This window comes from Peromyscus maniculatus, chromosome 8 (assembly GCF_049852395.1).
Source record: "Peromyscus maniculatus bairdii isolate BWxNUB_F1_BW_parent chromosome 8, HU_Pman_BW_mat_3.1, whole genome shotgun sequence".
NCBI classification, from domain to species: domain Eukaryota; kingdom Metazoa; phylum Chordata; class Mammalia; order Rodentia; family Cricetidae; genus Peromyscus; species Peromyscus maniculatus.
This window is the reverse complement of record NC_134859.1, coordinates 69,968,645-69,990,360: the sequence shown is the minus strand read 5'-3', so window position 1 is coordinate 69,990,360 and position 21,716 is coordinate 69,968,645. Positions and strand designations below refer to the sequence as shown.

The following is a 21,716-nucleotide window of genomic DNA, read 5'->3' as shown; positions in this document are numbered from 1 at the left end:
GGGAAAAGACCTAAGCTAAGGCCCAGCTTTCATAATTAGTAAGTCTCCGAGTCATTATCTGCAGGCTGGCGGTCCAAAGACAGTCTGACAAGAAAGTTTGCTGCACAGAGGCCTGCATGGAGTAAATAAGTCATGCCGACAGAATTGGGAGGGCACACTCCAGACAGGAAAATGGCCAATTTAAAGGCTTCAAGGCAGCAGTGGACCTACTGCCAGCCCTTCAGCAGAGAAAGGGGTGAGAAACAGATGGAGTCAACAAGGTAAGAGAACACGGTTAGGACACATAAGGTCCTGAAGCCTGCTGTCAGGACCTCAGCTTCTCAGCTCAGATAATTATACATGCACGTTCTTTCTGTCTGGGAATGAGAGCTTAAAGGAAAAGAGTTTGGGTTTAACAACAGCCAAGCCACTTTCACCCCAGCAGGCTCGTTCCTGAGTTACATGCCTTACAAGGACCTTCGGGGTCAAGTGAAAATAATGTCAAACAGGATACATGGTTCTGCTCTTGTTCCAGGTGGCATCCCCCACTTTCATGGTGTTGAGGATTAAACCCAGGGTCTTATGTTCCACCACTGAGCTGTATACCCAGCCCCACAGTCCTCACTTTAAAAAAAAAACACAACATTTTACAGCAGGAAAATAAACCAGGAACTTACAGTGTATATGTGACTTCTTTCTGCCCAAATACAACTAACATGGGATACTACACTGACTAGCCCAGTGGCTATCCAAACAGCATTATTGCAAACCTTCACTTTTTCCTTCCTCTAGTTAGCCTGCAGTAGAATTCCCTTATATAGTATCAGGTGCCAAAAACAGACATCAATAATTTCACAGGCTTTTCAGTCTAGGGATAGGTCAGTTCTCCACATGCTAAACTTAAAGATATTATTTATTTTAATTCTATGTGTGTGAGTGTTTTGCATGCATGCATGCATGCATGCATTCAAGTATGTATGTATGTATGTGTACCATTCTGGTGCCTGGTGTCCGAGGAAGCCAGAAGAGGGTATCAGGTCCCCTGGAACTGGGGGTTCTATAGACTGTTGTGAGCCTCCATGTGGGTGCTGGGGACTGAATCTGTGTCCTCTGCAAGAGCAAGTACTCTTAACTACTGACTGAGCCATCTCTCCAACCCTCCAAATGCTAAACTCTTACCTTAAGCAGTTCTGCATATTCTATACAACAAATAAACAAACACATCCACAAGCATCACACTTTTCTCTTTCAATGACAGCTATTTTTACCTTGCCAGGACTGGGAGAAACTCCATCACATCTTAAATATCATAACGTTAATACTCAGGGATAGAGTGCGAGAATTTACAATTAAACCTTCCCCTTTTTCTGAGCTTCAAGGAATTGAATCCAGGGGCTTTATACATGCTAAGCAAGAGTTCTTCCCTTAGGCTATACCTCCTACTGCTGTTAAACTTTGAAAGAGGGGCTAGCAGATGGCTCAGTGAGTAAGGGCACCTGCCACCAAGCAGGACTTCACCTGAGTTAAATCTCCAGGACCCACATGGTAAAAGGAGATAATCAACTTGTGCAAACTGTTTTATGACCGCTCCTCCCATGTGCACACTCACACTATAGGAGACATAGAGCTCACAGATGAGCACTAGGGGAAGACAGAATGTTAAACACACAGGGCTGTTCTTTCAAAGGAAAGGATGCATAACCTGTTATCTCTCCAGAAGGCTGGGAGCAGACATGGTTAATAGCCTGGTGTGCTAGTTGTGTGGCCATATTGGATAATGCCCCATGAGCTCGTTTTTCTTGGTCAATCTATAGAACCTATCTTTACGGAAAGTGTCACATTCCCATCTGATCTTTATTTAGCTTACTTTGTTCCTCAAGATTTATGTATGCTTTATTTTGCACATGGGATTGAGTTAATTATTACCAGCAAAGTTTTCACCAAATTGTGCTGTGCTTAAATATGTTTAAAATAAATGACTCAGGGTCAGACTCCTTAAGTTTGAACCAACACTGGCTACTGAGTCATGTTGAACCAAACTGCCTTTTTGCCTCCTGCAGATTTGTATTTTACTGGCTGTGAAGGTCAGAGACCGCCACATCACACATGTATACACTAAATACATAATGTAAAAAGACCCTTTAAAACACATTTACTATAAACTGTACCATGTTCTAAGATAAAAAGTAACACTGATATAGTCTAGGATGTATCCTAGACTAGTATGCTGTAGAAGTCCTAGAAAAAGCAGAAAAACTTCAGGTTAGCTGTAAATCAACTAGAGTAACAGCTGTGCCTATGGACTGCCTGGTGTGTTATTTAACCTTATGTGGACAAAAGGAAGACATGTGGCTGCTGAGACGCTAGAGAAGGACAGGTCACTGAGCACAGACACTATCTCTAGGTAGTCCACTAGGGAAGCAGGTCATATACAGAAGGGGCAGATACTGTCAAGTGAAACAATGGATTCTGAGTATTTACCCTCCAATTCTTTCAATGGTTCCTGGAAACAAAGGCTGCTACTAAGCCAAGGACCACTGTTCATTCATATACCTTTCAAAAACGACTGGTCAATATTTTTCTTAGTTTCTAAACTATATAGATTCTGATTATATTCACCAGTAACTCCACTTCTAACTGGGTTCAGACTGACAATTGTATCAGTGCTTTCCCTTAAACCAGGCTTTCCTGAAATGGAACAAAGGGGAAAGCCAAGCCAGGTGTGGTGTACACCTATAATTCCAGCTACATCAGGCAGGATGGTGAGTTCAAGGCTAAACTGGGCAACACAGGGAAAATTTATCTCAAAACAATTATAAAACATAAATAAAAGGGAAAATGAATCCAGACATAGGCATTTTCATTACATGCTCCCAAGCCTGATTTTTAATCTGTGTACTTGGTTCAGAAAGAAACTTATTCTGAAAAATCACAGTTGGTATCTACAGAGATGCTAAAGGAAGACATATTTCATTTCAAATAACTTTTTATGAAATTTTACAAAGACAGAGCGGATAATTTATGATAATAAAACACTGATAGTATTCCTGCAAATACTCAAACCCCAACCACTGCCAGTGCAGTATAAATTCTACCAGAAACAGGCTTTGAAACAGAAAAAGAGTCAACTGTAGGATTTTCTATTCTCACTGTGAATGGAACCTAGGGCCTTGTGCATATTAGACAAGAGCTCTGCCACTGGGACACAGACTGAGCCCCAAGACTGTACAGTCTTCACACATGTCCACGGGGCTTTGCTAAGCATCTCCTTTCTATTTCTACTATGCGCATGCTTTGTTTTTCTTTGTGTTTATGTGGTGGGAATTTTATCCCAGATCTGGACCATGATAGGAAGAGTTATACCACCAGGCTATACCCTAAGCCCTCAAGTTTTATTTCAATATGTAAAGATTTCTAAAGTAAAAAAATTTTACTGAATAACCCATACATTTTTAAAGTAAAAAAATTTCATATCTTATAATACATAACAGTAGAGAGAAACATGAGAGCATTATAAGTAAAAAAGTATAAGTAAATGTGAATGTGACTCTAAAATAGGCTTCAGTCCAGCTCAGAGAAATCTCAGGATTCTCTTTAACTTGACCTATAATGTGCATTAAAGCTTTGTGTAAAGATTTTTCAGGATAATGAGAACAGAGGGACTAGAAAGGTTACCTGTGTTGTACTAAAGATTCAACATTCTTTAAAAGCATAAAGATCATATAGTTAAAGCTGTTTTCAACCAGGTAACAAACTACAAGTCTCAAGCAGATTTCATTTTCTAACACTCACTTATGACTTATAATTATGGTAGAAGATGACTATGATTTTAATAAACCAAGGTCTGGGACTGGAGAGATGGCTCAGGGGTTAAGAGCACTGGTTACTTTTCCAGAGGACCTGGGTTCAATTCCCAGCACCCACATGGCAGTTCACAACTGTCTGTAACTCCAGTTCCAAGTGATCTGACACCCTCACACAGACATACAAGGAGGCAAAACATCAATGCACATAAAGTAAAAAAAAGTCTACAGATCACTTTTTGTTGTTGTTTTGTTTTTTGAGACAATTGTCTTTTGAGATATTTATCTGTATAGTTTTGGCTGTCCTGGAACTCACTCTGTAGACCAGGCTGACCTTGAACTCAGAGATCCACTTGCCTCTGCCTCCTAAGTGCTAGGATTAAAGGCATGCACCACCACTGCCCAGCTATAGATAACTTTTTTTTTTTGGTTTTCGGAGACAAGGTTTCCTGTGTAGTACAGATCACTTTTTATTACTACTTTACATGTGGTGTGTGTGTGTATTTAAATTCATTATCCTTTGCTCAAGGTCTTAACATGGACCTCTGTTCCCTTGAATGACTGGCCCGCACAGGGACCTTTTCTATGATATGAGCTTGTGTATACTGAGAACTGAGCTCTTTGTTCAGTAACAACTGTCTTCTGACACTGGCGGCAGATTTCTAATTTCAGAGTGCCTGGGCTCACAAGAATATAATGATATTGCCTATTGCTTACATGTGGTCATTCAGCTGGGACAGCTGCTGTTAACAGATGTGCTGTTGGCTCTTGTCAGTTTGACAGACATGTCTGAGAAGAGAGAACCTGTAGGCAGGCCAGTGGGGCATTTTCTTAATTAGAGGTTGAAATGTGAGGGCCTAGCTCATTGTGGACGGTGCCACCCCTGGGCAGGTGGTCCTAGGGTATATATGTAAGAATCAGGCTAGTAGGCCAGACATGGTGGTATACACCTTTAATCCCAGCACTTGGAGGAAGAGTGCAGGAGGATCTCTATAAATTCAAGACTGCTTGGTCTACTAGGGAGTTCTAGGACAGCCAGGACTACACAGTAAGATCCTGCCTCAAGAGAAAAAGGGGGGAGGGGGGAGAGGAAGAAGAGGAGGAGGAGGAGGAGGAGGAGGAGGAGGGAAGAAAACAGGCAGAGCATGCATGAGGAAGGCAGCCAGCCAGTAAGCAGCCTTCCTCCACGGCTCGTGCTTTAGTTCCTACCTCGAGGTTCTGCCTTGAAATCTTTCAGTAACAGACTGTGATGTGGAACTGTAAGCCGAAATAAACCCTTTCTTCTCTGTGCTGGCTCATTTTACGTCAACTTGACATAGCTAGAGTCATTTTGGAAATAGAAATTCAGTTGAGAAAACGCTCCCACCACACTGGCCTATGGGCAAGCCTATGGTAAATTTTCTTGATTGATAATTGATACAGGAGGTCCTAGCTGACTCTGGACAGTGCCATCTCTACAATGGTAGTCTGGGATTGCTATAAGAAAGCAGGCTAAGCAAGCCAGTAAGCAGCACTCCTCCGTGGCATCTCCATCAGCTCCTGCCTTCAGGTTCCAGTGGTGGACTGTGCTATGGAACTGTAGGCTGAAATAAATCCTTTCCTGACCAAGTTGCTTTTTATCACGGTGCTTTACAGCAACAGTAGAAACCCTAACTACAGACATGTTCTTACGGAATTCGAGCATCTAGTAGTGGTGTATTGGCTGCAGAAAAATGAAAGGGACTCCTCAGGAGAATCTTGTTTATCTTCTGAAGGAAATGAGTGTGGGTGCTAGGAATCAAGCCCAGAGTCTTGTGTTCATTAGGCAAGCATTCTAGCACTGAGTTCCACCTTCAACCTGAATCTCAGTTATCCTGACAAAAAAAAAGATGTGCCATCAAGCACAATCTAGCAAAAAAAGACTATCTAAAATTCAAGATACCAAATTTCTTTGATGAAACTGAACATGTATATAGTCTTGATGTGACAAGAAAAATGCATTGAAATAGCCAATCATAGAAATTATTTTTGGTTTGAAAAATATTTTTAATTTTTCATAATTAAGACCCCATTTCCTTACACGATGCTTCTGGGCTATTTTAGGACTGTTTGAGTGTATATGGCATCGGATCCATTCAGTACAAGCAGCACCCATGAAGGCATGGAGACAACTGTGGATCCAGAAAAGCCAAAGAAGTTTTAACCCTAAACTTGTTTGCACTGTGTGTCAGTCAAGAAAAGTCTGCAAATGCCAGGCAGCCGGCTTCATCCAAGGGAAGCTGCTGCAAAGGTCTTCCGTTTGGAAGCACTCACCAGTTTTTCTGGTCCAATGGCTACAGCTGTGGACTTTCTGAGTGTGAATGGACATATGGGAGACAAGAAATACCAGGCCAGGCACCATCTGCAACTGACTGTCTCACAAACTGAGACTCAATGTAGGAGTGACAAGGGACAGAATTTCCTTAGGGCCACATAGTCACAAAACTAACTCCTTCTGGCTGATAAAGGTCTTAAAGCCAAGACTAAACAGGATTAGAAGGTGTCCTTTGTAGCTGCTGTCTTCACACTCTCTTCCCTTGTCAGAACGAATGAGTGCAAAGATGAAAATCAAGAGACACACATCTATCTTTTCCCTAATCAACACGGCATTCTCTTATCCAACAGTCTAGTTGAGATTAAGAGACAATAGATAAAAAGACAGATTAATCTTGAATGTGAATCTATATACAAGGAAAGAAAGAACTTTAAAAAAATTATATTTGCTTATTTGCCCTCACTCGTGTGTGTTTCTTGATGCACATGTGCCAAGTGTGTATGGAGGTCAGAGGACACTGGTAAGACCTTGTTCTCGCCTTCCATTATGTGGATTCCAGGGATCTAATTCAGGGTTGTCTTGGGGCTTCATGTACCTTTACTGGATGAACCATATTGCGGGCTCAAAAGAGAATTTTTAAGAAGGTCTTATCAGTCTTCTAAGAAAAGACAGAAATACAAATCACTTTAAGACTGAGGATTTGGTTAAGTTGGCAGAATGCTTGCCTCGAATTCACAAAGCCCTGGGTTCAATTCCCAGCACTACATAAACGTTAAGTAGTGGCCTAAGCCCGTAAACGCAGATTTTCAAGGTCATCTTCAACTATACAGAGTTAGAAGCTGGCCTGAAATACATGAATTCTGCTATAACTAACGAGAACAAAACGTGTTACAGTCATTAATCCATAAAGGAACGAAACATAATAGCAATAACCTCTTAATAGAAAACACACAGATTGGCAATAATGCCATAGGATCTTGGTCATGACTTGTAGCCATCTAATCTTGTATGGTGGGCTAGCGCCATTTAAAAGAGAAGACTGGGGATGGGAATGCAGTCTGCCTAGCAAGCTCAAGGCCTGAGCTCAACCCACAGCAAAGCTCTACCAAAAAAAATAAATAAATAAATAAATAAATAAATAAATAAATAAATAAATAAATAAATAAAAGGAAAAAGAGGCTGGGCAGGTGGATCACTATGGAGTGAGTTCCAGGACAGCCAGGACTACACACAGAGAAACCTGTCTCAAAAAAAAAAGATTACGATGCCATCAACAGACCTGGATTTCCCTATCTTTTCCATATTGGTAAATAGTACCTGAGGCCCTAGTTCTGTGTAAAACCAGAAGATTAATTCCTTTAGAGAGGCTAAAACATTGAGGGTTGGTATAAATGACCTTACAGACTGAATGCTAAGACTGCAGTCTTTTCCTAAAGCCTGGAAGAGTTACTATGGTAAACACAGGATATTTAGAGACTTTAAAATAAAAAAAGATTCAAGGCAGTTCAAGAAAAAGGACACTGCCGGGCAGTGGTGGCACACGCCTTTAATCCCAGCGCTCAGGAGGCAGAGCCAGGCGGATCCCTGTGAGTTTGAGGCCAGCCTGGGCTACAGAGTGAGATCCAGGACAGGCACCAAAACTACACAGAGAAACCCTGTCTCGATAAAACCAAAAAAGAAAAAGGACATGGTTTAAAACAAACAAGCAAACAAGACCATAGAAATCATCCAATTTTAAAATGAAACCAGGTCTCCCCGGCCCCCCCCCCCCCCCCCCCCCCCCCCGCCCATAATAGCCTCAACGACCTAAGAGATGATTCAAAAGGCAGGACTAGAGTTTTAGGAGAGAAGAAACATAATAGGACAGCGGAAAAGCTAAAGATTAAGAACCAAACCCAAGTTTGAGAAGAATGATCAACTCACAGATTCCAGAAGCTCCACAAGTCAGGTAAGTTTAAGACAAAGAGCGAAGGGCAGGGGGGCTGCAGAGGAGCACTGTCCAACAGCGCTCTCTGCACTACCCAGTCTAGCAACTACTGACCACACCTGCTTTAGATGTAGTAGAGGAATTGAGATGCTTAGCTAATTTTAATTAATTTCAATTTACATAACCATTGCAGGATAATGGCTAGTACAACTTGAGAGGGCTTGGGATGTACTCAGTTGTACAGCACTGACTAATATGCCACAAGTTCCTCAGCTTGATCACCAACACTGCCACCTCCCAAACACAACAAACAACATGGCAGAGGCTTAAGAAAATAGCAACTACCCTTTACAATATGCCCATTTTTGCCAGTTTAAATATATAGCAACAGTAAAACCAAACCATGGGGATATGGATGTAGCTCAGGGGTAGAATGGTCACCGAGTAAACACAAGGCTCTGTGTCGGATTCCCAGAGCCGGAAAACAAAACAGTTAAGATACTAAGACAAATTAGAAATTTGAACATAAGTGGATATTTGGCTGCCAAGAAATTCTTGGTAATATTTTTAAGTTGAGAGAATAATCACTGTAGTTGTGTGTGTGTGTGTGTGTAGGCCAAGATATTGATGTTGGATGTCCTCTTTAATCACTGTCTGTTATGGTGTGAATATTAAATATTCCCAGCTGCTGGTACAGTTCGGGGAAGCTGTGGAACTTTTAGGAGGTAGAGCCTTGCTGGAAGAAGTGGGTTACTAGGGCTGGACCTTGAGGCTGTATGTGTGGCCCTCCCTCACTTTCTGTTCACTCTGCTTCCCGATGTAAGGTGACCAGCCAGCTTCCTGCTCTTCCCTGCCTGCTGCCATGTCCTTCCCGACATGATGGGCGATATCTGTGGTGGTATTTTATCTGTGCACCCCAATAAAGTTTATCTGAGGATCAGAGGAAAAAGCCAGCCACTATAGTAAACATAGAGGTTAGCAATGGAAGCATATGCCTTTAATCTTATCACTCAGAAGGCAGAGATTCATCTGGATCTCTGTGAGTTCAAGGCCACACTGGGAACAGAGCCAGGAGTGGTGGTACATACTTTTAATCCCAGCACTAACCATATAGGTCTAGAGGTCTGTACAGACATAAAGGTCTGACGTGACAGAGCTGGGTAGGAAGAGGAAGTGATGTAGCTGGGCGGAGAGAGGAAATGAGATGGCAGAACAGAAAGGCATATAGGTGTGGGTAGACAGGAAGTAGGTCTCTTTGGCTGAGAATCTCCAAGTGCTCAGGACGTGGCTGGCTTCTTTCTGCTTTTCTTTTCTTTCTTTCTTTCTTTCTTTCTTTCTTTCTTTCTTTCTTTCTTTCTTTCTTTCTTTCTTTCTTTCTTTCTTTCTTTCTTTCTTTCTTTCTTTCTTTTTTTTTTTAAGATTTATTTATTATGTATACAAAGTTCTGCTTGCATGTATGTCTACAAGCCAGAAGAGGGCACCAGATCTCATTACAGATGGTTGTGAGCCACCATGTGGTTGCTGGGAATTGAACTCAGGACCTCTGGAAGAGCATCAGTGCTCTTAACCCCTGAGCCATCTCTCCAGCGCCCTCTTTCTGCTTTTCTGATCTCTGGGTTTGAACCCCAATATCTGGCTCTGGGATTTTTATTAATACGACTGGTTAGCAATTCATCTTACAGATGTGAGCCAAAGTAAATGCTTCCCCTGTAAGCTGCTTTTGTCACAGCAGTGAGAAGTAACTATGACATGTTCCAATTTTTTTTTTTTTTTTTTTTTTGAGAGCAGGTGTCACTATATAGTCCTGACCACCCTGGAACTCTCTTTTGAAGACCAGGTTAGCCTTGAACTCCAACTGCCTCTGTTTCCTGAGTGCTAGGATTAAAGGATCACATCATATCTTCTGAGTACTAGGATTAAAGGATCACATCACTATGCCTGGTTCCAATGTATTTTTTAAGACAGGTTCTCTCACTGGTTGGCTAGACTGGATCACCAGCATCCCATCGAGACCCTGTTCCACCTTCTGCTTCCACCTCCCGTCACTGACACTGCTTGTTGCCATGCCCAGGTCCTCCTGCTTGTGTGGCAAGCACGTTACCTAGTGAGTCATTTTCGCGGCCTTACTATTACTCTACCGTGGTTCTTTTTTAAAAAAGGGATCTTTTTTACTTGAAGATATATGACAAAATACACACAGATGAAGTGATACCAATGTTTGGGATTTGCTTTAGAATAATGGAGCAGTCTGTGGAAAGGATGAAGATTCTATAAGCTTTCACTGGTGATGTACAGGGCATAGAACAGGATGAAGAACTATAAAGGCTTCAGAGTAGAGAGAAAATGATTCTTAACCTAGAAGTTATACAAAAAGTGTTCAACAAGTGTGAAGATAATAAAGGAGATATGTAAAGAAATAGGTGAAACCTTAGGGTTGGAGAGATGGCTCTGGCTAAGAGCACTGGCTGCTCTTCCAGAGGACCTGGGTTCAATTCCCAGCACCCACACAGTGATTCACGACTGTCTGAAATTCCAGTATATCCAACAACCTCTTCTGGCTTTCATAGGCACTGCACACATGGCACACAGATATACCTGCAGGCCAAACACTCATGCAAATTAAAAAAAAAAAAAAGAAAAAAGAAAAGATGGTATGTCCAAAAATTTATTTTGGTAGTCTCAGGAAGAAAACCAAGGAAACGAAACGGAAACTCGGAGGACAGCATACATGGGAGATGAGGGAGGTGATGCAGCAGCGTGTCAGGCTGACAGCTCAGCATCTGGGGGGACAGGCTCTAAGACTTCACAAGAGACTTCCAGAAAGGTGAGCTAGCGAGACTATGGTGGAGAATATGAACTCCATAACACTTTGGACTAAACTGTGCTTAAGAACATAAAAGAAGATATTAAGTTATTGATTTATAAGAAGTTTTATAGGGAAAAAATCACACCTTACTATATGGCTCAATGTGACTATGCCTTATAATAACAGTACTAGGAATAAAGCCAATTTCAAGGTGATCAGGAAAATGACAAGTGGGAAATAAACTTGTAGATGACGACAGCAAGGAAAAGAACTAAAACCCAGAAGTTCCAGTAGAGAACATTTTATTCATAGAGGCAAATAGCGAAAGGATCAACTGGAAGAGGTTGCTTCTATGGAGGAGCACTGGGGCCCACACTGGGGAGAGAAGGCTGGGGTCTGAGTTGTTCCTGCAGAATCAGTGTTTGTCTTTTAGAGACAGATTCTCACACTTTGGCCTAGTTTATTTATTTAGCTATTCTGAAGCTCACTATGTAGCCCAGGCTAGCCTTATGCTTGCTGTAATCTTCTTGCCTAAGCCTTACTGGTGCTGAGATTACAGACACCATGTCCAACCCCAGATGATTCTTTAAGCTATACTTACATAACCCTGCTAAAAAGGATCACGAAAGAATGACACCATCAGTATAATCATCTACAGCACAGTGAAAAAGGAAGCCACGTAGCCATGGGAACTCTGAGGCATGTCATAACTCCATTGTCTCTGTGCAGGCTCTGACTCGAAGAAGCAGTTACTTGCCAGTGAGTATATTGAGAAGATGTTTCTAAGCAACTAACACATGTGGAATGAAAAACAATGACACTGGAGTCAATTAAACAAATTTAGAGAAAAATTATTTAGACATTTGTTAAGGTTTTTGTTTTATTTAAATAGAGGGAATAATCTTGTCTTTTTAAGGATATAATTATCTGATATAAATAAACTCAAAAGAATTCCACAGTGGGGCAAATTTTACTCTGCATGCTATTTATAAGCTGGATTTAAAGGCTGTGTGTGCACCAGCACGCTGCTGTGGATCAAACCTAGAGTTTTACACACAGTAGGCAAGAACTCTGCCACTGAACTACACTGTCAACCTCACAAAAGTGTTTCTAGTCAACACTGGAATGGCATAAAATCATTCGAGGTTCAAATCTCTATACTAGAGATTTCATTCTGTATCTGTGGCATAATAACCGACTTTCTACTTTATTTGTTTGGTTTTTTTTCGAGACAGTGTTTCTCTGTGTAGCTTTGCGCCTTTCCTGGAACTCGCTTTGTAGACCAGCCTGGCCTCGAACTCACAGAGATCCGCCTGCCTCTGCCTCCCGAGGGCTGGGATTAAAGGCGTGCGCCACCACCATCTGGCGACTTTCTACTTTAAGAGTAACTGGGGCTGGGGAGACAGCTCAGTCAGTAAAGCATTTACTTTGTAAGCATGAGGATCTGGTTTTGATGACCAGAAACTATTAAAACAAAAACATGCACAGTGTAAAATCCTTTTAATACCAGCAGTGGGAAATCAGGCTGATCTGACAGGTAGATCCCTAGGGCTCACTGGTCACCTAGCTTAGCCTGCTTGGTGAGCTCTGGGCCCATGAGAGACTGTGTCCTAAAACAAGGTGTTCTCCTGAGGAAAATGACACTAGGGATTGACCTCTGGTCTACACACAAAGGAATAGCAGTCCTGGGAGAAGGCTCAGTGGGTAAAGTGCCTGGTGTCTAAGGCTGAGCATCTGAATTTGAGCCTTAGCAGCCACATAGGAAAGCCAGGTGTGGTGGTCAGTTATCTGTAACTCGAGAACTTTAAAGCAAAGAAGGTAGATACCCGGAGCTCATCAAACAACCAGACCAGATAATTCAACAAGCTCCAGGTGAAATCCTGTCTCAAGACATAAGGTGGATGACAGCCACTAGCTTCCCTATCCACATGTACACATGTATGCACATACGCACCCACCATGCACAAATACATGAGTAGAAATGGTATCTTTTTTTTTTTTTTTTGGTTTTTCAAGACAGGATTTCTCTGTGTAGCTTTGCGCCTTTCCTGGAACTCACTCTGTAGCCCAGGCTGGCCTCGAACTCACAAGAGATCCACCTGCCTCTGTCTCCTAATTGCTGAGATTAAAGGCATGCACCACCACTGCCCAGCTGAAATGGTATCTTTTTTAATGTATACTATTTCATACTATAACAAATGGTAGTTTAATGAGCATTTTAATGAAAAACTTTTCTAAAGTATTACAGTAAGTTTGGGTTATTTGGTCTTATCTTCAGTTAAACCTTAACTCTTCTGTTTACATCAGGACAGGAGTCTGCAGTCCCTCCCTCCCTCCCTCCCTCCCTCCCTCCCTCCCTCCCTCCCTCCCTCCCTCCCTCCCTCCCTCCCTCCCTCCCGCTATTTCTTTGCTTCCTTCTCCCGGCAGAGGGGATGCAAGCTTTTCTTTTCACAGGTTTGTTTATCTTTACTATTGAGAAGTGCCAATTAATAAGAGAGTCACAATTACGCTATCCCTGAGAGAAAAGAGCCCACAAGAAAACTTGAAGAATCAGTAGTTGACTAGAGATGCAATAGGGGGTGGGGTGGGGTGGGCTTGCTAGGCAAGTGACAGGCCCAACATTTAAGACAGTCTTTACAGACTGCTTTTTACAACAGATGTATGAAAAATAACTTATTAATCCCAACGTTGTATCAGTGCCTTCAGTGGAGGGCTTTAGATATAAGAAGAGCCACCTTCTTTTAGGAGAGTTCTTATCTGGGATTCAGTAGATTAGAAATGCAAACAGAAAAGTGAACTAACATTCCTTTGTTTTCGTTTAGGAACTGAACACTTGCCCTAGTTTCTGTGACCCAAATATCCTTCCTACTTCTGAAGGAAAGCATTCATGCATGCATGCCGACTGTCCTAGACATCATGCTTGGGGCTTAGTAGGCCAATGGGAGGTTAGCCTCCAAGAAAGAGAGCAGACGCATATCTGGGTTAGTTACTTGAAGACTGTGACTGGAAACGCCCTTAACACATTACTTTCCTCATAGTAACAGCCAATTCTATCTACAGAGTAACCCTAGTTTTCTTCCTCTAGACTCAGCTAAGTTATATTCTGACTCATTTGTCTATTCTAAAAAATTCTTACTCAGTGCTAAGAAAAGCCACAATCAGCCACTGTGGCAACAAGGTAGTCGGTGAACCGGCAGGCAATGTGCTACTGTCTACACTATTGAAGAAAGGTTAGTTCAAAGTTCAACATAACAGCTTGTTGTTTCATCAACCATAGTCACATTTCACATCGGTATTTCTAGAACATCGAGCAATTCGACCCATTTGTCTGGACTGGAGGTGGATGGTTAATATTTTTCTTTCACCATGTTAAATATATTTCAGTCTCATTCAAATTACTCTGTCGTTTCAATTTCTAGGCAAGGATATCCCCCACTAAGTCTTATGTCTGCCACAGTGCATCTTTTTCCTTTTCTCCTTTTCATTTTTTGATCAACTGTGAGCTCATTATCAACATATTTTCTTTTCAGGTGGGAGTCTTTTTTTTTCAATAATTTATTTTTATTTTATTTGCATTGGTGTTTTGCCTGCACGTATGTGCGAGGGTACAATTGTTAGATGCCATGTGGGTGCTGGGAATTGAACCTAGGTCCACTGAGCCATCTCTCCAGCCCCTGGGAGCCTTTTTTAAAGGAAGATTTATTACTTTTATGTGTCTGAGTATTTGCCTGTATGCATGTATGTGTACCATGCGTGTACAGCACCTACAGAGGCCAGAAGAGGGCGTCAGGTCCCCGGAACTGGAATTACAGACAGCTGTGTGCTGCATGTGGGTGCTGGGAACCAAACCTGGTCCTCTGTTAAATGCAGCAGTGTTCTCAACTGCTGAGTCATGTCTCTAGTTTCTTTGAATACCAGGCATGGTGCTGCATGCCTATAACCCTACACTTTGAGGAGGGAGAGCCCAAGAATCAGAAGTTCAAAGTTATTCTCAGTCAAGTTAGAATAAATGAGACTCTCAAGAAATAAACTTTAAAATGTTTATTGAGTAAGTACCTCTTTAAGTCACTGCACAGCTTGTTTTCGTTTTTGTTTATCAAAATAAAATAAAAACTCTTCACCATAGAGTGTGGGAGCTCACAAAGGTTTCCTAGTGAGATCTGAGCTTGCTTTACACAGCAGGGCTGCATTAGGGAATGGCTGGACCATGTGCATGGTCACCAGGTATTTGGGATGGACTGATGTAGCTACACTTGGCTGTGCTGGCAGAGGTCTTTTGTTCCACTCCTGGGCATTCCTTAAAAAAGCCCTTTAGTCGAGACAGAAGGTGCTGGTGGGTTTGGCCCAGGCCCGCCCGAGGCTATCCCGTGTTTTCTAGCTGTCTCTCTCTCCCTATCCTTCTATCTACAAACTCCTCATTTCTCCTGCTCAAGAGCACCCCGGGAAATAGGAGGGAGCTAGTCTCCCCGAACAGATCATTTCAAACTATTTTGTTACCAACTTTATCATAAGAGGTCTTTCCTTACAGGTTTCATATTGGGAGGATGGGGCTTTGGCATGAGACAAGGGATGGCCTAGCGGGAAGTGGTGAGGTCACAGGGATGCCGGCCCTTTCAAGACATTACAACAGTTCTTGTGAGAGCCTGTCTAGGTTTTGGAACAGTAAATTTTGATTTAAAAAAAAATTACTGCCTCTGCTTCTCCTTTGCTTCCATTATTGCCCCTGTGACTCTGTGTCACGTGTCATCTACCATAATTCTGTGCACGATAAAAGGAAGTCAAAGTGTCCTCACCAGATTGATTAAATGTTAACACCAGGCTCTTACATCTGCCGAACTGTAAGCGAAATAAGCCTCTGTATGTGGGTTATATTTTGTTATAGCAATGGAGAAGGAGCGACTATAATGGATCACTTTACACATAAAGGAAAATCAGCAAGACTCTAACAAACACTCTGCAAGTGAAGGAAAACTCTGACCTGCAAGTTGTTCAGAGGTTCCATCTTCATGACTGGGCCCAAGGTGTTGAGAGGCAGAGAGACATCAATGCTCTGGTTTGGCATCAGTGGAGTATGGATGGCCAAGGGAGTGCTTGGGATGACACCAAAACTGGAAAGAGAAGGAGGAGCACCCAGACGTCAGTCAAGAGGCAAGATTCACACACCTGTAGGTTTCCATGGCTTTACCACAATAAAATAACTTTCAAGACAATCAAATGGATGGAATAGCAGGAAACAGTGTGCTCAGCTGACCTGCTCCAACACTGGGTATATCAAAATTTCCTACTATTTCCATTACAAGGATTAGAAAGACCTGAGCTAGTGGGAGCTCACAGACTCTGGACTGACAGCTAGGGAGACTACATGGGACCAACCTAGGCCCTCTGCATGTGGGTGACAGCTGTGTACCTTGGTTTGTTTGTGGGGTCCTTAGCAGTGGGATCAGACCTGTCCTTGGCACATGAGCTGGCTTTGGGGAACCTATTCCTCATTTGGGATGCCTTGCCCAACCAAGTGTGATGATATATTGTGTACCCTAATAAACTTTTCTTAAGATCAGAGGACAGAGCCAGTCACTAGATTAGACATAGAGGCCAGACAGTGGTGGTACACACCCTTAATCCTATCACTCTGGGAGGCAGAGATCTGGCTGGATCTCTGTGAGTTCAGGGCCACACTGGAAACAGAGCCAGGCACACACACCTTTAATCCTAGCACTAGGAAGCACACACACCTTTAATCCCAGGAAGTGATGGCAGGGTGAAAAAAGTATATGAGGCACGAGGAAACAGGAACTAAAGCAGTTCAGCTGAGATCCTTTTGGGTGAGGACTCAGAAGCTTTCAGTCTGAGGAAACAGGATAGGCTGAGGAGTTGGCGAGGTGAGGTTGGCTGTGGCTTGCTCTGCTTCTCTGATCTTTCAGCTTCCATTGTAATATCTGGCTCTGGGTTTTTTATTAAAAGATCATCTAAGATTTGAACAACAGGGGAGGAGCTTCGTCCTGTCTCAACTTGATATGCCATGCTTGTTGACTCCCATGGGAGGCCTGCCCTTTTCTGAATGGATGGGGGGGGGGCACAAATGTGAGGTGGGGAAAGGAATGGGAGGAAAGGAGAGAGAGGAAACTGTGGTTGGTATGTAAATTAAATGAAAAAATGTAATAAAAAATAAATTAATAAAACTAAAAAGAGAAGAAAAGGGAGACAATGTTCATGGGCAGGAACTATTGCTGATGCTATCTATGATTCTGAAAGATTCTTCTGTGTATTATGTTGCTGGAGGGACAGTTTTTTTTTTTCTTTAAAAAACTGAAAATAGATACTTCTTTCATGCAATACATCCTGACCAGATTTTCCTTTCTCTCTGCTCCTCCCAGCTCCCCAACACTTCCCATCTCCCCCAGAATCCACTCCCCGCCCCCATTTCCCTTCAGAAAAGAATAGTCCTCCAAGAGACAACAGCCAAACATGACAAAACCAGATACAATAAGACAAGGCAAAAAACCCTTATATCAAGGTTGGACAAGGCAACCCAACAAGAGAAAGAGTCCTAAGAACAGGCAAGAGAGTCAGAGACACACCTGCTCCTACTTTAAGGAGTCCCACAAAAACACCAGGCTAACAGCCATAACATGTACACGGAGGACCTGGTGCAGACCCATGCAGGCCCTGAGCTTGCCACTTCAGTCCCTGTGAGCCCATATGAGCCCTGCTTAATTGATTCGGTGGACCACGTTCTCCAGGAGGGACAGATGTGATAAGCATCTCATATATATATTCCATACTTAATCTTCCAGAAAAAGATTTAAGAATCTCTTTTATGAGTAACCCTAGCACTTGGGAGGATAGGACAAGAGGATCACATGGAATATTGTAGAGCAAAGTATGAAAATTAATGTTATGTCACTAGCTTAATAACTTGTCTGGTCTGTACAGAGGGTAACAGCAAACTTTTTTTTGGTTGTTCCAGATGGATGAGTTTCCACTTCCAGTAGCACCGATGAGTGGTACCTTTTCTTTGCCAGTATTTGTCATTTTCCTGATAGCCATTCTGACTGGATGAGATAGACTCTCAATAATGGTTTCAATTTGCTTTTCCCCAATAGCTAAGGACACTGAATAGTTTTACATTACCAATTTTTTCACTGTGTTTCTTCTCTGGAGAACCACATGTGTAGTAGCCCATTTATTGATTAGGGTTTTTTTTGTTGTTGTTGTTTTGTTTTGTTTTGTTTTGTGAGACAGGGTTTCACGTCAGCCAGACTGACTTTGAACTTACTGTATAGTCAAGGATGAACTTAAACTCCCGATTCTCCTGCCTCTGCCTTCTGAGTATTGGGATCATAGGCATGTGTCATCATGCCCCAATTTGACTGCAAAATTTATTTTTAAAAACCATTTTGGTTGGGTGTGGTGTTGCATGCCTTTAATCCTAGTACTCAGGAGGCAGACAGATCTCTGAGTTCGAGACCAGCCTGGACTACAGAGCAAGCTCCAGGACAGCCAGGGATACACAGGGAAATCTTGCCTCAAAAAAAAAAAAAAAAAAAAAAATCAAATGACAACAACAAAAACCATTTTGCTTCTCTCTCCTCTCTCCCTCTTTCTCGAGTGTGAGTGTGTGTGTGTGTGTGTGTGTGTGTGTGTGTGTGTGTGTGTGTCTGAGTGAGTGTTGCTGGAAATCTAGCCCAGGGCTCTATGTATGCTAGGTGAGTGCATAATTTTGCCCTTGTTCTCCAGAGTTGAAGCTGACAGCTGGACAGAGCCAAGCTTCCTTTACATTCAGGGTTTACAGCTGGAGCTTTTGCCCCCACAGAATGGAGCACTCTTACTCAGTACTGGGCACAGGACTGCTCAACAGCAAACCCAGGACGTGCACTTCTTACCTATTCTTGTTGAACTGGATGGCAAAGTCTGTCATGTGCTGCAGAGCTTTGTTGGTGAAGTTCATTTCCATATAGATGTGCCCTTGGCGGTGAGTGAACGTGCCTGAGATCTCCAAGCCTTTAGCCTTTACTGCAGGTAGCCAGACCTGATGAAACACAGCACAAAGCCCAGGAAGGAAGGTTTATCTCCATGCTGCTTTTTTCCCAACATATGAAGGGAAATCCACCCCCTGGGAAATCATGCAGATTTTTAGACAACAAACGCTAAGTCTGTGTGAAAGGCTCTGAATAAAGTAGTATTTTTTCAAATTTTGAGATCATGTTTAATTATTTAAGAGCCAATTTAAAATAAAAGTCTATGAGCAACTGGCATTTTTTTCTATCTTCTGTTCAATTTGGTCATTTAACTGTCTTAAGTACTGCTGCCAACCGCTTACACAAATAAAAAACATTCTGATGAGTACCATGTTCCTGTTAGGCTTCAAAAGAGACTTAAAGGGGAAAAATTGAATCTACTAATGAAAATAGCATGACTGTAATCTTTCAAGACATTTCCAACATTGTCAGCATTCTATTAAGGGCAAGGACCATATGTTACGTTATATTTAAATCTATTCCCATTTCTGACAAACAGTTAACGCCTCAGATGTTAATTAAATGCTTTTTCTCTATATAATTGGTTATGTATTCTTGGCCCCAGAATCTAATATTTCGGATTCATGCTACTTAAAAAGGTCAGAAAGTTTATGAGGTGTTATGACCCCTAGCTAGAGTGTTTATGGGGATGAATAATCATAATTTACCCAGCCACACTGAAAAGAGAAAATATAAACATAAGGTATTTTCATTTATGAGAAGGTAAAAACCAAACACCAGTTGCTTCCTGGGGTAAGGGAGAATATGGGAGACTTGGTTCTCTTTATGATTTGTTGTAATAATCTCACACCACCCTTTGAGAAGGCAGAATGGTAATGCCTATTTTAAAATGTGAAATGATGAAACCAACTGCAAAGTTGCCCTATAGATACTCTTACAAAAACATACCAGGATATACAAGGATGTTCTCTACAACATAACAAAGAACGAAGGAAGCACCAGGCAATAATATAAATATTCGTTAACAGGAGAATAATTAATAAACTGATTTATCAATCTAGTGAATATAGTCATTCAACAGAATATGATAATTACAAAATTATGTAAAGCAGCAAATCCTGGAACTAGTTTTTTCAAAGAATACAATATATAGGAATATGCTGTTTTTCCTTTCTGTTTTGAAAGCATACAAAGAAAGATAACAGTGACTATATATGGGGAAATGGGAACAGGAAGGCTGGAGAGATGGCTCAGAGGTTAAGAGCACTGACTGCTCTTCCAGAGGTCCTGAGTTCATTTCCCAGCAACCACATGGTGCCTCACAACCACCTGTAATGAGATCTGGTGCCCTCTTCTGGCCTGCAGGGACACATGCAGGCAGAACGCTGTATACATAATAAATAAAAAAAATCTTAAAAAAAAAAAAAAAAAAAAAAAGAAAGAAAGAAAAAAGAAATGGGAACAGGAAAAGGCTTAATATTATGTCTTATATCTGTAAATTATTTCCATTGGTCATTCGCAGGCATAGTTTTTACATTGATAGATTTTTTTTATAATCTATCAATCAATATCTGTCTGTCTGTTTTTCGAGACAGGGTTTTTCTGTGTAGCAGAGTTTTACTGTGCAGCCCTGGACAGTTGGGAACTCAGAGATCTGCCAGCCTCTGCCTCTCAAGTGCTAAAATTAAAAGTGTGTGCCACCACTACCTGGCAATGGTAACTTTCTTAAAAAAAAAAAAAAAAAAAAAAACCCTGATATTTTTAAAATTATTATAAAATAATAAAATTTATTAACCTTATTTTTTAATGTATTTATTTTATGTGGATTGGTGTTTTGCCATGGGTATTGGATCCCCTGGAACTGGAATCACAGACAGTTATAAGCTGCCATGTGGGTGTTGGGAACTGAACCTGAGTCCTCTAGAAGAGTAGTCAGTGCTCTCAACAATTGAGGCATCTCTCCAGCCCCCTAATTTTATTATTTTATGTGTCTGAGTATTTTGCTTACATGTATATCTGTGCACCGTGGACGTGTCTGGTGCCCCCAAAGGTCAGAAGATGGTGTTGGATCTCCTGGGACTGGAGTACAGACCTTGTGAGCTACCATATGGTTGCTGGGAATTGAACCCAGGCCCTCTATAAGAGCAACAAGTACTCTTAATCACTGAGCCAACTCTCCAGCCCTTGGATACTGTTTAAAGTGCAAAGTTTGTGAGGAATTATATCCAGCAGAGTTGACCTTATAACAAACCAACAAAGCTGTGCCAAAACAGTACGGCTCCATTCTGAGTCTACTTTTGGTTGTGCTATATCATGGCTGTATATACAAGGAATGACTCTTAGTAGACAACCAGTGTACATTAATTACTACAGCAGGATTCCTTGTAGAGAATTAGATAGGGAAAGAAAGAAATCAGGGATGCTGCTCTTGAGAAAGCTAAGCCTATACTCAGATTGACTGGCTAGTACCTCTCTCAAGAGCCTAAATGAAACTTTATTTATAGAGTTTCCCATCTTCAATGTATGTCTGAGCGACATTGAGCAAGACTGAGACTGGAAGAGTCCTAAAACACATAGCCAAATAGGAACTCTGAAGAGGAGCACTGAAGCGGGACCCAGTGGCTATCACAGAACTACACTGGTAAGCTGGCATGCATTGTGCTGGTAAAAAGTGAACGCTGGGAGTGAGGGCAGCTTTGTCTCAGACTCAAGCATTTCCATCACATGTCCCCCCAAATTCCCTGTCCTAGGTCAGTTTGGCCTCCTGCCTCTCTAAGAGGAAAAGAACAGCAAACGGCTCAGGATATTTAAAACACTGCATCTTTGAGAATGAACAGAAGGAGACAAACTGTTTCCAACAGATGCTACTATTGTCTCTTCCATGGAATAAAAGTACCTGCTTTGGGAACCAGAAGCTAGAAACTCATCT

At 41.8% G+C, this 21,716-nt stretch overlaps 1 protein-coding gene across 9 annotated transcripts in view; it reads right to left on the bottom strand.

Annotated features, from left to right (window-relative positions):
* Positions 1-21,716, bottom strand: part of Ap2b1 (adaptor related protein complex 2 subunit beta 1) — a 122,157-nt gene that overhangs the window by 31,919 nt on the left and 68,522 nt on the right. For 8 of the 9 annotated variants that reach the window (XM_006995310.4, XM_076543030.1, XM_006995311.4 and 5 more), the window contains 2 exons: positions 18,692-18,837; positions 15,787-15,916 (listed from right to left, as the gene is read on the bottom strand). In XM_006995310.4, the coding sequence (XP_006995372.1) occupies positions 15,787-15,916; positions 18,692-18,837 (276 nt within the window). Of the gene's footprint in view, positions 1-14,298; positions 14,441-14,645; positions 15,917-18,691; positions 18,838-21,716 lie in introns of those variants that run through there. The other variant, XR_013041810.1, reaches the window with a different exon arrangement.